This window comes from Artemia sp. Qi Xiang Cuo, chromosome 16 (genome assembly GCF_049724085.1).
Source record: "Artemia sp. Qi Xiang Cuo chromosome 16, ASM4972408v1, whole genome shotgun sequence".
NCBI lineage: Eukaryota > Metazoa > Arthropoda > Branchiopoda > Anostraca > Artemiidae > Artemia > Artemia sp. Qi Xiang Cuo.
Genome location: NC_142809.1, coordinates 15,351,832 through 15,369,655, shown reverse-complemented (window position 1 = coordinate 15,369,655; position 17,824 = coordinate 15,351,832). Strand labels below are relative to the sequence as shown.

General features: G+C 31.5%; 1 protein-coding gene across 2 annotated transcripts in view; it reads left to right on the top strand.

Annotated features, from left to right (window-relative positions):
• LOC148942614 (CAP-Gly domain-containing linker protein 4-like) overlaps positions 1–17,824 on the top strand; it is a 208,731-nt gene that overhangs the window by 180,797 nt on the left and 10,110 nt on the right. For both annotated transcript variants that reach the window (XM_089102485.1, XM_089102484.1), the window contains exon 11: positions 10,743–10,879. In XM_089102485.1, coding sequence (XP_088958611.1) covers positions 10,743–10,879 — 137 coding nt within the window. The remainder of the gene's footprint in view (positions 1–10,742; positions 10,880–17,824) is intronic.

Sequence of the window (17,824 nt, the reverse complement as noted above, 5' to 3'; positions counted from 1 at the left end):
TGGTTACCCTCCGATATCTTTTGACACTTAAAAAGTGAATTAGAACTTTCAATTTTCAATCAAATGAGTCCCCTGTGAAATTATAATAAGAATTCAATCTATAAGACCCGTATATTCTCCCTGGACAAAACGTCTACCCCTTGCACCTGACGCCTGGGGGGGGGGAGTGTCACGCAACAACATAAGATTTTCATGAATTTAGCCTACGTGGAACAAAAAAGTTATATCCAAATTTCGAGTGCATGTGTTTGGGGACCGGGTGAGCTTGGAAGGGGTGTCAGTTGTCCTGGAATAACCTTTTAATATTAAAAAGGGAACTAACCATTTAAATTTCCAATCGAATGAGCCCTTTCTGAAGTTTCTACGACAACGTTGTCTATACAAAACTTATATGCCCCGAGGGGATAACTTACAACCCTTGCCCTGGGGGCTATGGGGGAGTTGTCATCCTCAAAGACCTAATTTCCAGAACCTAAAACTACGTTTAATAAAATGGCTGTCTCAAAATTTTGATTGGATGTGTTTGGGGAAAAAGTGAGCGTGAGAGGGGGGTTAGTAGCCCTCAAAGCACTTTTGACTATTAAATCGGGCACTAGCCCTTTGAATTTCCAATCGAATGAGCCTTTTTTGAAGTTTCTACGACACCGCCTTCTATAAAGACCTTATATGGCCCCAGGATATAACTTAAAATCCTTGCCATGAGGGTTGTGGGGAGTGTCCTCCTCAAAAACATATTTTCTATCTGGAAATCAACTACGCTGAACAAAATGGCTAACTCAAAATTTTGATTGGATGAGTTTGGGGGAAATGATGGGCGTAGGGGGACTAGTTGCCCTTCAATCACTTTCGACTATTAAAAAGGGTACTAGCCCTTTGAATTTCCAATCGAATGAGCCTTTTTTGAAGTTTCTACGACAGCGCCTTCTAGAAAAACCTTATATGCCCCCAGGGCATAACTTAAAACCCTTGCCCTGTGGGTTGTGGGGGAGTGTCCTCCACAAAAAAATATTCTCTATCTGGAAATCAACTACGCTGAACAAAATGGCCGTCGCAAAATTTTGATTGAATGTCTTTGGAGAAATGATAGGCGTGGGGGGGGGGCTAGTTGTCCTCCAATCACTTTAGACTATTAAAAATAGCACTATCCCGATGAATTTCCAATCGAATGAGCCTGTTTTGAAGTTTGTACGACAACGCCTTCTATAAAAACCTTTTATGCCCCCTGGGCATAACTTAAAACCCTTGCCCTGAGGGTTGTGGGGGAGTGTCCTCCTCAAAAATATATTTTCTATCTTGAAATCAACTACGCTGAACAAAATGGCTATCTCAAAATTTTTATTGGATGTGTTTGGGGGAATGATGGGCGTGGGTGGCTATTTGCCCTCCAATCATTTTTGACTATTAAAAAGGGCACTAGAACTCTCGAATTACAATCGAATGAGCTCCCTTTGAAGTTTCTATGACGACCCTTTCTATGGGAAGTGCTTCTGGGGAAAAATAGATAAATAAATAAAAAAATGTGGGAGCCCTATGACCTCTATTATAGGCAACGCTACAGCGTTGCCTCTGATTATATAAAAATGATGTCATTTCATTTGTTGATAGATAAGTGTTGATCTATCATCCGTCTATACGTCATTCCTAGGGCAGAACTAAGGTAGATAGTCATAGAACTAAGGGATGAAAGATTGGATTGATTTTGGGTTGACGCGTGACGAACAATGTCCACTGGATATGCAGAATTTGGGACCGAATTTGCTTGGACTCACAGATATTGTCTTGGACTCTCGATAATGTCAGTACTGTAAAGTCTTCCCTTTCCCTTATCATTTTCTTTGAATTGTCTTTTGTTTGTCTTTAACTTTATTAATAATAAGTAATATAAGATAATATATAATAAGTAATATATATATAGTAATATAATAAAAATTTATCAATAAATAAGCCTAATTTGGACATAATTTAGGTATATATGAGTGAGGTACGTTTAATGTTAAAAACCAAAAGTGAAGCAATACAGGGTGGGATGGAGGGAAAGTACTGTCTATATTATTAGAAGTATTTTCATTCTTTTTAATTTTGACATTCTTTATTTTAATTTTATTGAATTTTATCTAGTCCTTTATTAATTAATTTTAATTAATTAAGTATAGGCATTAATTAATTTTAATTAATAAAGTATAGACATTAGTTTTTAATTAATTTTAGTTTTGGTTAATGATAATTTTGATGTTAATCAATTTAATTAATATTTGCCAAAAGTGAAGCAACACAGGGCGGGATGGAGGGAAAGTACTGTCTATACTATCAGAAGTATTTTCAGTCTTCTTAATTTTAACCTTCTTTATTTTAATTTTATTGATTTTTATCTAGTTCTTTATTAATTAATTTTGATTAATAAAGAATATGCGTCAATTAATTTTAATTAATAAAGTATAGACATTAGTTTTTAATTAATTTTAGTTTGGTTAATAATAATTTTGATGTTAATCAATTTAATTAATATTTGCCAAAAGTGAAGCAACACAGGGTGGGATGGAGGGAAAGTACTGTCTATACGATCAGAAGTATTTTCAGTCTTCTTAATTTTAACCTTCTTTATTTTAATTTTATTGATTTTTATCTAGTTCTTTATTAATTAATTTTAATTAATAAAGAATAGGCGTCAATTAATTTTAATTGATAAAGTATAGACATTAGTTTTTAATTAATTTTAGTTTGGTTAATAATAATTTTGATGTTAATCAATTTAATTAATATTTGCCAAAAGTGAAGCAACACAGGGTGGGATGGAGGGAAAGTACTGTCTATACGATCAGAAGTATTTTCAGTCTTCTTAATTTTAACCTTCTTTATTTTAATTTTATTGATTTTTATCTAGTTCTTTATTAATTAATTTTAATTAATAAAGAATAGGCGTCAATTAATTTTAATTGATAAAGTATAGACATTAGTTTTTAATTAATTTTAGTTTGGTTTATAATAATTTCGATATTAATCAATTTAATTAATGTTTGCCAAAAGTGAAGCAACACAGGGTGGGATGGAGGGAAAATACTGTCTATATTATTAGAAGTATTTTCAGTCTTCTTAATTTTGACATTCTTTATTTTAATTTTATTGAATTTTATCTAGTTCTTTATTTATTAATTTTAATTAATACAGTATGGGCATTAATTAATTTTGATTAATAAAGTATAGACATTAGTTTTTAATTAATTTTAGTTTGGTTTATAATAATTTCGATATTAATCAATTTAATTAATGTTTTCCAAAAGTGAAGCAACACAGGGTGGGATGGAGGGAAAGTACTGTCTATACTATCAGAAGTATTTTCAGTCTTCTTAATATTAACCTTCTTTATTTTGATTTTATTGATTTTTATCTAGTTCTTTATTAATTAATTTTAATTAATTAAGTATAGGCATTAATTAATTTAAATTAATAAAGTATAGACATTAGTTTTTAATTAATTTTAGTTTGGTTAATAATAATTTTGATGTTAATCAATTTAATTAATATTTGCCAAAAGTGAAGCAACACAGGGTGGGATGGAGGGAAAGTACTGTCTATACTATCAGAAGTATTTTCAGTCTTCTTAATTTTAACCTTCTTTATTTTAATTTTATTGAATTTATCTAGTTCTTTATTAATTAATTTTAATTAATAAGGAATCGGCGTCAATTAATTTTAATTAATAGAGTATAGACATTAGTTTTTAATTAATTTTAGTTTGGTTTATAATAATTTCGACATTAATCAATTTAATTAATTTTTGCCAAAAGTGAAGCAACACAGGGTGGGATGGAGGGAAAGTACTGTCTATACTATCAGAAGTATTTTCAGTCTTCTTAATTTTAACCTTCTTTATTTTAATTTTATTGATTTTTATCTAGTTCTTTATTAATTAATTTTAATTAATAAAGAATAGGCGTCAATTAATTTTAATTAATAAAGTATAGACATTAGTTTTTAATTAATTTTAGTTTGGTTTATAATAATTTCGATATTAATCAATTTAATTAATGTGTCCCAAAAGTGAAGCAACACAGGGTGGGATGGAGGGAAAATACTGTCCGTATTATTAGAAGTATTTTCATTCTTCTTAATTTTAACCTTCTTTATTTTAATTTTATTGAATTTTATCTAATTCTTTATTTACTAATTTTAATTAATACAGTATGGGCATTAATTAATTTTAATTAATAAAGTATAGACATTAGTTTTTAATTAAGTTTAGTTTGGTTTATAATAATTTCGATATTAATCAATTTAATTAATGTTTGCCAAAAGTGAAGCAACACAGGGTGGGATGGAGGGAAAGTACTTTCTATATTATTAGAAGTATTTTCAGTCTTCTTAATTTTAACCTTCTTTATTTTAATTTTATTGAATTTTATCTAGTTCTTTATTTATTAATTTTAATTAATACAGTATGGGCATTAATTAATTTTAATTAATTAAGTAGAGGCATTAGTTTTTAATTAATTTTAGTTTGGTTAATAATAATTTTGATATTAATCAATTTAATTAATATTTAATTTTAATAATATTAGTCTTCTTTTACAAGTTTGATGAGTTCCCTCGTTTATTACTAATGCTGTTTGCAATATTTAACCGACAAAAATGTCGTCTAGTTTGAATTTTGTCAAAGTAAATTTTGTATTATAGTTTTGTAATAGTCATAAACCAGTCTAGTTGAACTAGACTAGACACTCAAAGACCTAATTTCCAGAACTTAAAACTACGTTTAATAAAATGGCTGTCTCAAAATTTTGATTGGATGTGTTTGGGGGAAAAGTGGGCATGAGAGGGGGGTTAGTTGCCCTCAAAGTACTTTTGACTATTAAAAAGGGCACTAGCCCTTTGAATTTCCAATCGAATGAGCCTTTTTTGAAGTTTCTACGACACCTCCTTCTATAAAAACCTTATATGCCCCCAGGGTATAACTTAAAACCCTTGCATTGAGGGTTGTGGCGGAGTGTCCTCCTCAAAAACATATTTTCTATCTGGAAATCAACTACGCTGAACAAAATGGCTAACTCAAAATTTTGATTGGATGAGTTTGGGGGAAATGATGGGCGTAGGGGGACTAGTTGCCCTTCAATCACTTTCGACTATTAAAAAGGGCACTAGCCCTTTGAATTTCCAATCGAATGAGCCTTTTTTGAAGTTTCTACGACAGCGTCTTCTATAAAAACCTTATATACCCCCAGGGCATAGCTTATAATCTTTGCCCTGTGGGTTGTGGGAGAGTGTCCTCCACAAAAAAATATTCTCTATCTGGAAATCAACTACGCTGAACAAAATGGCCGTCTCAAAATTTTGATTGAATGTCTTTGGGGAAATGATAGGCGTAGGGGTGGCTAGTTGCCCTCTAATCACTTTTGACTATTAAAAATAGCACTATCCCGTTGAATTTCCAATCGAATGAGCCTGTTTTGAAGTTTGTACGACAACGCCTTCTATAAACACCTTATATGCCCCCAGGGCATAACTTAAAACTCTTGCCCTGAGGGTTTTGGGGGAGTGTCCTCCTCAAAAATATATTTTATATCTTGAAATCAACTACGCTGAACAAAATGGCTATCTCAAAATTTTGATTAGATGTGTTTGGGGGAATGATGGGCGTGGGTGGCTATTTGCCCTCCAATCATTTTTGACCATTAAAAAGGGCACTAGAACTCTCGATTTCTCAATTGAATGAACCACTTTTGAACTTTTTACGACGACCCCTCCCATATTAGGTGCCTCTGGGGAAAAAAATAAATAAATAATAAAACATTGGATTCATATGATCTTTACAATAGGCAACGCTACAGTGTTGCCTCTGATTGTATAAAAATTATATCGTTTCATTTGTTTATAGATAAGTCTATCTATAATCCGTCCATTCGTCATTCATAGGGCAGGACCATGGTAGATAGTCATAGAACTAAGGGATGAAAGATTGGATTGATTTTGGGTTGACGCGTGACGGACAATGTCCACTGGATATGCAGAATTTGGGACCGAATTTGCTTGGACTCACAGATATTGTCTTGGACTCTCGATATTGTCAGTACTATAAAGTCTTCCCTTTCCCTTATCATTTTCTTTGAATTGTCTTTTGTTTGTCTTTAACTTTATTAATAATAAGTAATATAAGATAATATATAATAAGTAATATAATAAAAATTTATCAATAAATAAGCCTAATTTGGACATAATCTAGGTATATATGAGTGAGGTGCGTTTAATGTTAAAAACCAAAAGTGAAGCAATACAGGGTGGTATGGAGGGAAAGTACTGTCTATATTATTAGAAGTATTTTCATTCTTTTTAATTTTGACCTTCTTTATTTTAATTTCATTGAATTTTATCTAGTCCTTTATTTATTAATTTTATTTAATACAGTAATATTTGCCAAAAGTGAAGCAACACAGGGTGGGATGGAGGGAAAGTACTGTCTATACGATCAGAAGTATTTTCAGTCTTCTTAATTTTAACCTTCTTTATTTTAATTTTATTGATTTTTATCTAGTTCTTTATTAATTAATTTTAATTAATAAAGAATAGGCGTCAATTAATTTTAATTGATAAAGTATAGACATTAGTTTTTAATTAATTTTAGTTTGGTTTATAATAATTTCGATATTAATCAATTTAATTAATATTTGCCAGAAGTGAAGCAACACAGGGTGGGATGGAGGGAAAGTACTGTCTATAATATTAGAAGTATTTTCAGTCTTCTTAATTTTAACCTTCTTTATTTTAATTTTATTGAATTTTATCTAGTCCTTTATTAATTAATTTTAATTAATTAAGTATAGTCATTAATTAATTTTAATTAATAAAGTATAGACATTAGTTTTTAATTAATTTTAGTTTGGTTTATAATAGTTTCGATATTAATCAATTTAATTAATGTTTGCCAAAAGTGAAGCAACACAGGGTGGGATGGAGGGAAAGTACTGTCTATATTATTAGAAGTATTTTCAGTCTTCTTAATTTTAACCTTCTTTATTTTAATTTTATTGAATTTTATCTAGTCCTTTATTAATTAATTTTAATTAATTAAGTATAGGCATTAATTAATTTTAATTAATAAAGTATAGACATTAGTTTTTAATTAATTTTAGTTTGGTTAATAATAATTTTGATGTTAATCAATTTAATTAATATTTGCCAAAAGTGAAGCAACACAGGGTGGGATGGAGGGAAAGTACTGTCTATACTATCAGAAGTATTTTCAGTCTTCTTAATTTTAATCTTCTTTATTTTAATTTTATTGATTTTTATCTAGTTCTTTATTAATTAATTTTAATTAATAAAGAATAGGCGTCAATTAATTTTAATTAATAAAGTATAGACATTAGTTTTTAATTAATTTTAGTTTGGTTTATAATAATTTCGATATTAATCAATTTAATTAATGTTTGCCAAATGTGAAGCAACACAGGGTGGGATTGAGGGAAAGTACTGTCTATATTATTAGAAGTATTTTCAGTCTTCTTAATTTTAACCTTCTTTATTTTAATTTTATTGAATTTTATCTAGTCCTTTATTAATTAATTTTAATTAATTAAGTATAGTCATTAATTAATTTTAATTAATAAAGTATAGACATTAGTTTTTAATTAATTTTCAGTTTGGTTTATAATAGTTTCGATATTAATCAATTTAATTAATGTTTGCCAAAAGTGAAGCAACACAGGGTGGGATGGAGGGAAGGTACTGTCTATATTATTAGAAGTATTTTCAGTCTTCTTAATTTTAACCTTCTTTATTTTAATTTTATTGAATTTTATCTAGTCCTTTATTAATTAATTTTAATTAATTAAATATAGGCATTAATTAATTTTAATTAATAAAGTATAGACATTAGTTTTTAATTAATTTTAGTTTGGTTAATAATAATTTTGATGTTAATCAATTTAATTAATATTTGCCAAAAGTGAAGCAACACAGGGTGGGATGGAGGGAAAGTACTGTCTATACTATCAGAAGTATTTTCAGTCTTCTTAATTTTAATCTTCTTTTATTTTAATTTTATTGATTTTTATCTAGTTCTTTATTAATTAACTTTAATTAATAAAGAATAGGCGTCAATTAATTTTAATTAATAAAGTATAGACATTAGTATTAATTTTAGTTTGGTTTATAATAATTTCGATATTAATCAATTTAATTAATGTTTGCCAAATGTGAAGCAACACAGGGTGGGATTGAGGGAAAGTACTGTCTATATTATTAGAAGTATTTTCAGTCTTCTTAATTTTAACCTTCTTTATTTTAATTTCATTGAATTCTATCTAATTCTTTATTTATTAATTTTAATTAATTTAATTAATGTTTGCCAAAAGTGAAGCAACACAGGGTGGGATGCAGGGAAAGTACTTTCTATATTATTAAAAGTATTTTCAGTCTTCTTAATTTTAACCTTCTTTATTTTAATTTTATTGAATTTTATCTAGTTCTTTATTTATTAATTTTAATTAATACAGTATGGGCATTAATTAATTTTAATTAATAAAGTATAGACATTAGTTTTTAATTAATTTTAGTTTGGTTAATAATAATTTTGATATTAATCAATTTAATTAATATTTAATTTTAATAATATTAGTCTTCTTTTACAAGTCTTGATGAGTTCCCTCGTTTATTACTAATGCTGTTTGCAATATTTAACCGACAAAAATGTCTAGTTTGAATTTTGTCAAAGTAAATTTTGTATTATAGTTTTGTAATAGTCATAAACCAGTCTAGTTGAGTAAAGTTGAGATTGAGTGGAGGAGAAATACTTTCTGTATTATTAAACGTCTTTTCAGTGTTTTTATTGGTTCAATAATGATATTGATATTTTCTATATGGTTAAATGCTGAAAGTAGACTGTATTGGATTGAAGAAAAGTCCTTTGGTGGTTTAGGGGTACTTTCAGTTTTCTTTATCTTGCCCTTTCTGTGACAACTTTTTATTCTTATTTATTTTTATTATTTTTTATGTATACTACTTGTAATAATTAGAAAGAAAAGAATGTCTTGTTCAGATTTCATCTAAGTACATAATGTACTATTTTTTCTACATAGTCAAACCCAAAATTATTGACAGTGTTGGATGGACAGATAAATACTTTTTTTTAGTGTTAGAAGAATTTTCAGATTTTTTTTATCTTATGGAAGTAATATCGAAATTTTCTATATACCCCAAATTCAACAGAGCTTATTACATTTAATTGCCGTTACTTTTTAAATAAGTTCAATGATAGTGCTTTGTCAGACGTAGTTTAAATGTCAAATTAAATTTATTGCTAAAAATATTAAAAAAAGGCACCTCTATACAACCTTTTCAAGCTATCTTCAGGATATTGTTAGCTTATACTACATAACTGAAAATTCTGCTTACTGGAAATAAAGCTTAGTAGAGTAACTTTTTTTTTCTTCCAACATTGACACTTATTTTACGAACCAAATAACCGAAATAGAAAATGGTTAGTTATGATATCAAGGGAATCTAAAACTTCTTGGCAGAGTGTAAAGAGGGTTTGAATATATTGGGATGGAGGAGGAGCGTGCTTAGCCGTGTTGGTATCTGGCAGTTGTGTGCTGCAGTTGTTATTAGTTAGTAGTTTTATACTCATAAACGAATATACCACGAAGTTTCCATCTTTAAATGACAAATTTTAGCTTATTGAGCTCTGAAGTAAAGTCAGCAAATAATCAGTTACATTAGATTTAATTAAGGGCTTTGGGCACAATTGAATAATTGCAATAAGGAGCACAGGAAAGGCAATGGGAGACGACGGAATCAAATGGAGAGGAAAAAGTCTTCTTGACTTAGGTTATGCTGATGATTTAAGCATCGTAAATGAAAGTGTTAGCAAACTGAATGAATTTTTAGAGGTTTTGCGGGTTCAGGGTGATAGAAAAGGTTGAAAAATTAATGTTAAGAAAACTAAGTCGCTAAGGCTATGAATAAGTGAAGGTGAAGAGGTGAAGTTGGGTAATGAAAAGAATGATCAGGTGGACAGCTTCACTTACCTTGGTAGTATTATTAGTAAAGATGGTGGGAGCAGTCAAGATGTAAGAAGTAGAATAGCCAAGGATCAGGATGTTTTTTCACAGTTGAAAAAAAAGCTTGGAAGAATAGGAAGATAAGTCTGCAAACCAAGAATAGAAATTAGAAGCTACAGTGATGACAGGGGTCAAATATGGCTCTGAAGCATGGGCGCTCCGAAAAGCGGATAAAGATTTGTTAGATGTTTTCCAGAGAAATTGCTTAAGGATTGTTCTGGGAACCAGTCCGACTGACCGTATTTCAAACAATAGGCTATACGAAAAATGTGGTTCAATACCGCTCTCTAGGGTAATAATGAAAGAAAGGTTGAGGTGGCTAGGGCCCGTTGTGCGGATGAAGGATGACAGATTGCCAAAGATTGTTCTTTTCGGCCAACCGTCTAGGGCTAAACGGAAAGCAGGTCGCCCTTGTCTGGGGTGGGAGGAATAGATTGGGATGGAGGGGGAGCGTGCGTAGCTGTGTTGGCCTCAGGCGGCTTGGTGCTGCGGTGAGTTGTTGTTAGTAGTAGTAGTAGTAGTAGTAATTTCTTACTGTAAGCCAAAAATTGCAAAGTCATTTACAAGAAGTTTATTGGATGCTGGGATAGTCAAAAACCTTCCTCTATTTGGATGAGAAACATCGTATTGTTCTAAAAATTTTCAGATTTTTTATCTAGTCAATTTCTATATTCCTCATTTTTCATATAGGCAAAAACCAAAAATAGAGCCCCCGGCATGGCAGAATGTTCAACCTGAGCCCTTATCGCGAACTGCTAGTTCGCGGAAAAAGAAAGACGAGAAATGGCTAGCAGTTGGTATGAACGTCCTCTATCAGCATGAAGTTGGTGAGTTCCGCTTAAGGTTCCTTTTATAATGAGCTAGATTTCGCTTATAAGTCGCATAAGTGTGATATATTGAATAAATAAAGCTGAATCTGAGCTATAGAATGATAGCAAATTGTCTCTTATGCTGAAACATTCAAACCTTAGGACTATCGAAAGTAATATATTAAAATAATACATTGGGAACGTTAATTTTAAAGCAGACGAATCGGCATATTGTACAAATGTTTGTGATTGGCAGACATCTTTGAAACCAAGACAGGAAGTTCTAGATTCGAAGCTCAATTAACTCCGAGACTTCGTTGCTTTAACCCCGAGACTTTAACTCCGAGACTTTGTTGTTTTAACCCCGAGACTTTAAAGCAGATGAATCGGCATATTGTACAAACATTTATGATTGGTGGACATCTTCGAAATCTAGACAGGAAGCTAGGGTTTCGAAGTTGAATTAGCTCCGAGACCTTGTTGCTTTAAATCCGAGACTTTAAGGCAGATGAATCGGCATGTTGTACAAACCTTTCTGATTGGTGGACATTCTTGAAATTAAGACAGGAAGCTATGGTTTCGAAGTTGAATTAACTTCGAGACCTTGATGTTAGATTAAACAAAACAAGTTTTTTTCAACTGAAAGTAAGGAACAACATTAAAACTTAAAATGAACAGAAATTATTATGTATATGAAGGAGGTTGCCTTCTCCTCAACACCTCGCTCTTTACCCTAAAGTTTTTTAGTACTTTTGAAAACAGCTTCTTATTGCTCCAATTAAACGAACATAGTGTTTCAGAAGTCGTTCTAAAAGAATTGGAACAAAATTCAAACTTTAGCGTAAAGAGTGAGGTGTTGAGGAGGAGGTAACCCCATTCATGTGGGTAATAATTTCTATTCGTTTTAAGTTTTAATATTACTCCTTAATTTCAGTTGGAATAGTTTGTCTTTTTTTTTAATTTAATAACTAGAGAAAGGCTGAGATGGCTAGGACAAGTTTTAACCTAACATTAAGAGTTAGCCCTCTATACGTACAATATTAGCTGATTCTCACGGGAATGCTCACTGCGAAACTCTTGGGGATTAATAAGGGAAAATTCCACTATCAACAAGCTTTTGAGTTCTTTTTTTAAAAGCTGGCTTGGTTCTTTCCGCAGGGACAATATAAAAGAGCGAGTTGTTGAGGAGGAGGCAACCCCCTTCATATACGTAATAATTTCTGTTTATTTTAATGTTGCTCCTTACTTTCAGTTGAAAAAACTTGTTTTTTATTTAATTTCTGATTATTTTTTAAGTAACCTCAGGAAATCTGGCCCCCCTCCGCGGAGAAATACCGTTCCCACGGACATATCCTCTAGACACTTCAATCCCGGTGAAAATTTACACAGGCAATTACCCTTAAAAACTCCACGCGTAAAATTGAGACCGAAAATAGAAAGCAAGAAATATAAAAATAATTTTGTATAGGAATTCTGGAAAATTCCCCCAGTGTATAATTTCCTTTTACAAGTTCACCCCCTGGAAACTTCTTCCCCATGGATAGTTCCCCCGTGAAAAAAAAGCAGCAGAAAATTAGTCTTCCCACCCTAAAATGTATGCAGGTTTCCCAATAACAAATACTATGCGTAAACAATAGGGAATTTTTATAACTTAAATACCTTTCCCCTGGGGCTGTTGGGGGGGTTCATGTTATATCCAAAGGCATAGTTATTGGGCCTTTCAACTATGATGAACAAAATGGCTCTCTCATAATTCTAATCGGACGATTTTGGGGGGAAAGGGTCGGGGAGGGGGCCCAGTTGCCCTCCTATCTTTTTTGTCACTTAAAAAGCGCACTAGAACTTTTAATTTCGGTTTGAATGAGCCCTCTCACGATATTCTAGGACCACTGTGCCGATATGATCACCCCTGAAAAACAAAACAAAAAAAACACGCATCCATGTACTTTCTGGCAAAAAATGCAAAATTCCGCATTTTTGTAGATAGAAGCTTGAAACCTCTACAATAAGGTTCTTTTATATGCTGAATCTGAGGGTGGGATTTTCCTTAAGATTCTATGATTTTTATGGGGTTTTACTCTCTTTTTTCAACAATAAGGGAAATTTGCTCAGGCTCGTGACCTTAGATAGGTAAGACTAAACTTAATGAAACTTTAAATTTGAAATCAGAATAAAAATCTGGTTCTTTTGATATATCTAATAGTATCAAAATTCCGTTTTTTAGAGTTTCGGTTGCTATTGAGCCGTTACCATGAACTATTTGAATTTTTCGTAATTCTCATAAATTTGTTTTCGAAATAATATTTTACTATTAAGATTAATCGAGATAATAGTTACCATTTCTGAATCAGCTAGAAATAGCAATTTTTTCTCACTAGGCAATATTTTTAACCGTGTTTTTTAGTTTTTTGTTACTATGAGCCATGGATCGTTTTTTACTAGGCTGTAGCTACCGCTGCAACCATGGAAACGTCATGTGAACAGACCATTAGACAATTTTTTTATATCTTCTAATATTCGGTAGTTTCTGCGTTTTGGGATTTATGATATCCCTTTAATTTAACTTATTTTGATACTTTTAAATAAGCTCTAGGTTCAAGAGCTTCTACTAGATTCTAGTCTAGAAGCTTGTCACTGGTATCAGCTCAGTGCTGTTCCTCATGGGCGTAGGGAGGGGGGGAGCAGGGAGCAGCCGCCCCCCTAGACTTTCAAATTTACATTAGATATGGCTGAAAAAGCAGATGGTTGGAAAAGCAGTTGATAAAAGGCCCTCCATCACACTATCGACGGCCCCCCCCCCCAGACAATATGCTGGCTACGCCCATGCTGTTCCTAATGCACACTGATTCTCAATGTTAGAAACACGTTAATGTTAAAAGGTCTAAAAGGTTTTTGCAAAGGTCCAGTTATCTTGGAGTACAAGTTGATTTAATACTGTTGCGAAAAAATAAATAAATAGAATTTAGGGACATGTTTTACGCTTAGGTTTATGAAATAAGAAATGTTTTGGTCCTTAGTTATATAATGTCAATCGAAACAATTAAATCCATAGTCACTTAATTATGCATATCGCCCTGGAATATCCTGGATTTGCGGGAGCAGAGTGGTACTGAGAAGAAATTGCGACGATAAGATATCATTATATACTTTTGATTTTATTCATCTTTTTCGCCATTTGTTAGGTGTGTCCTACCAAGATATTACCTTTTCATGTTTTGAAACACCAATCTATATAAATAAAACCTAAAGTCTGCTGACAGATAAACAAAGAAGTGATTATACATTAACTATTATAGCTCTTCTATGAAAAGAATAAGAGCCAACTTACAAATAAATTTAAATTATAGGTACCTTATGGTAGCGCAGTGGATGTGGCCGTGAGTGCTGATCAAGGGTGTTCAGGTTCATTCCCACCTACCGTAAGGAAGTAACTTTTCTGAGTAATTTGTAATAAAATTTTTTTAACTGTAATAATCAGTTTCATATCTCTGTTGAGACATGAATAATTCACTATTACCAAAAAAAAGATATGTGAAATCACAATTTTCAATCACAAATGACTAAAAAAAAGAAAAAAAAAACTCAAAGTCTTGAGGCATGTGCAAAACAACTTATGCAGGGGAGAAATCACCTTAGTTTATAATCGCCTTATTCATCAAAACGCCTTAGTTTTGGGTTTCTTAGTTTTGGGTTTCTTAGTTTTGGGTTACATCTTTTATGCACAATATGACAGTATAGTTTTGATTATATCTTCTTCTATACCATATAAGTCATGATTTTACTCTCTCCCCTCCCCCTCGATTATTGATAGAAGATGCTTCATGCTATTCGTGGAAACTTGATATTTGAATATTATTGATACTAAACTTCCCTGAATTTTATTGACAATCCATAATTGCAAGATTTTAGAAATTTTGTGCAAGCTTTTTTTTTTTTTTTTTTTTTTTTTTTTTTTTTTTTTTTTTTTAAGAAACAGAATTTGGCCGCGATAGTTGTCCCAATGCCCCAAAGTATGTTTCTTTTACAATGTATGACAAAAGTTAAAATGAAAGTTAATTGAAAGTTAAATAAGAATGAAAAAAAAATCCATTAAAATTTTAATAAATGAATTTAAAAGTTAATGGTTTTTTAAGGAAACTGACTCTGTTAGCAATTAAATGCGTTAAGGTTACATTTCTTTGTGATGCACTATTTAAAATACTGTTATGCGATAACTAAACTGAATGTTAACAACTGGGTTCGAGGTGGGTGATAGTCCCCCCTCCCCACATTTAAGAATACCCCGGATCATTGGTGTTAAAATATGAAACAAATAAAAGCCGACAAATTAGTTGTTATCATACTCTGAGGTAGATGGTAAGGCAAAAATTATTGATAAAACCATTAGGGTATTGGACGTCTGGGTATTTGTGATGTCATTCATACGAAAAACTTTTCTCCAAAATTAAGGCCCTAAATGAATTTCCCCGAAGTTGTGACTATATAGATCGTTTTTTTTTCGGACCGGAAAGTAGCAGTATCCAGATTTTCAGAAACAATAATAGCGTCGGTTTTGAGAAAAAAAAATTAACAGATAAATATACAATCATTGTCGTTTCATATATTAAGATTGGAATATGTATTTTATTTTAAGATAGGATATGAACCATTCTGAAGCAAGGCAGTATTCTCAGGTGTCTAACTGATCACCTTAGATTGCTCTTCGCAAAGGGGATATAAATTATGGAGGCTTCGGAAATGTTTGTATCCCCTTCAAGTTTTGTACATCCATAATTATGGCCATGAAGTTCTTCTGAAATTTGTTGTTTCATTTAGAAATAAGATATAATTAATTCGGAAGCATCCTCTGTTTGTATCTCCGTTATGGGGAATAAATTTTAAATCCTCTGGAAGAGACCTAGGAATGATGTCTTGATTTTGTTCTTTTTGTTCTCACGCTTAGAATCGTTCAGAATAGTCGCATTTGTGTCATAGAGACATCGCCTAGAATTAGTACACATTTGTTGTTTAAGGGATTGAATAAAAAAAAATCAACTGGATGTAAGGAGCAACATTAAAACTAAAATTATCAGGCATATGAGAGGGGTTTTTGTATATTGAAGGAGCTTCAAACCTCTACCGCAAGGTTTTATGATGTGTTGAATCCGATGGTATGATTTTCATTCAGCTCACTTGATGTTTTGGAGGTGTTTCCCCCTTTTTGAAAAATTGGGCAAATTTTCTCAGGCTTGTAACTTTGATGGGTAACATTAAACTTGATAAATTTTCTTTTCTTCAATTATCTGACTTTATTTAATGCTTCTTCTTATTTTGCTTGATTTATATAATAAGTTTTGTCTGTATATTTTATTTGCTAACAGTTTGTTCGATTGGAATAATTATGATAGCCAAATAATCGATGATAGATTATATGGATAATAATTCAGCGGCCGGCGTTTTACCCCCCGGAAAATACCCCCCCTCCTCCCGTGGAAAATAAGGCTTTCCAAATTTGAGAATTATATTTGAGTTTTGTTTTTTTTCCGTTGGGGGAAGGAATTCTGGTACTTGTGTATTATACGTCCCACTCACTCAAGTTTACACTGTGTTAAACTTGAGAACAAACCGGTTTCTTTGTTAGTTTCTTTCAGCTTAGCGTGAGACAAGACAAAGACAAATGACAGAATAGATGAAAAATATATAATTTGGGTTATATTTTTGCACATAAGGGGGGGGGGGTTAGTTTGAAGTCAGAAAACAATTCTTACTTCACAATATGCGGAATAACTGTACCTAACACATTTTGCATGCAGACCCGCTATACTTTACCCCCCCCCCCACCCTAATGCGCAAATATATGGCCCAAATTTGTTTCTAAAGTAACGAAGAAACCGGTTTATTCTCGAGTTTTACACATCGTAAACTTGAGTGAGTGGCGTATAATACATAAGTTCAAGATTACTTCGTGGAGAGAGAGTCTGATTTCCCGGTATTATATAAAAACGATCAGAAATTAAATGAAAAAACAAGTTTTTTCAACTGAAAGTAAGGAGCAACATCAAAACTTAAAACGAATAGAAATTATTACGTATATGAAAGGGATTGCCTCCTTCTCAAGACCTCGCTCTTTACGCTAAAGTTTTTTTTTATAGAAGTTTCATGTTGATTTTTGCTCGTTTTGAGTTTGAATCGGTTATTTATTGTAATTTCTGTCGTTTTGGGTTTAATTCATTTATTGATGGTGATTTGTGGTAGTTTTACGCTTGGAAAATTATTTGAATTTATTTTTACTCATTTTTAACTTAATGAGGCTCTTTACTATTCTTTTGAATTTTAGTTTTGAATTTTTTAAAGTTCATTTCTGTTCATTTTTTATTGGCATAGGCTTTTTCATAGAAAAAATTGTTTTATATATTTTTGTTTCTTGTTTTCTATAAGACTCCATGGTTTTCACTTCGAAGATTATTGGACTTTATTTGTGCTCATTTTTGGTTTAATGAGGCTCTTTTTACTTTTCTTTAAAAAACTTGTTCCGTATGTTTCCCATTAACAAATACTATCTGTAAGTAATTAAAAAAAATAGCAAACATTTTTTTCAACTGAAAGTAAGGAGCAACATCAAACCTTAAAACAAACATAAATTATAACGTTTATGAAAGGGTTTGCCTCCTCCTCAAGACCTCGCTCTTTAACCTAGAGTTTTTTTTTTAATAGAATTTTAAAACAAAGCTTAATGTTCTAATCAAACGGACATTGTGTTTGAGGAATCGTTCTTAAAGAATTAGGACAAAAAGTCAAAACTTCAGCGTAAAGAGCAAGGTCAAGGTCTTGTGGAAGTGGCCCCTCCTTTCATATACGTAATAATTTCTGTTCTTTTTAAGTTTTGATCTTGCTCCTTACTTCCAGTTGAAAAAACTTTTTTTTAATTTCTGATCGTTTTTAAATAATACCGGGAAATCCGGCTCTCTCTCCATGGAAGATTCC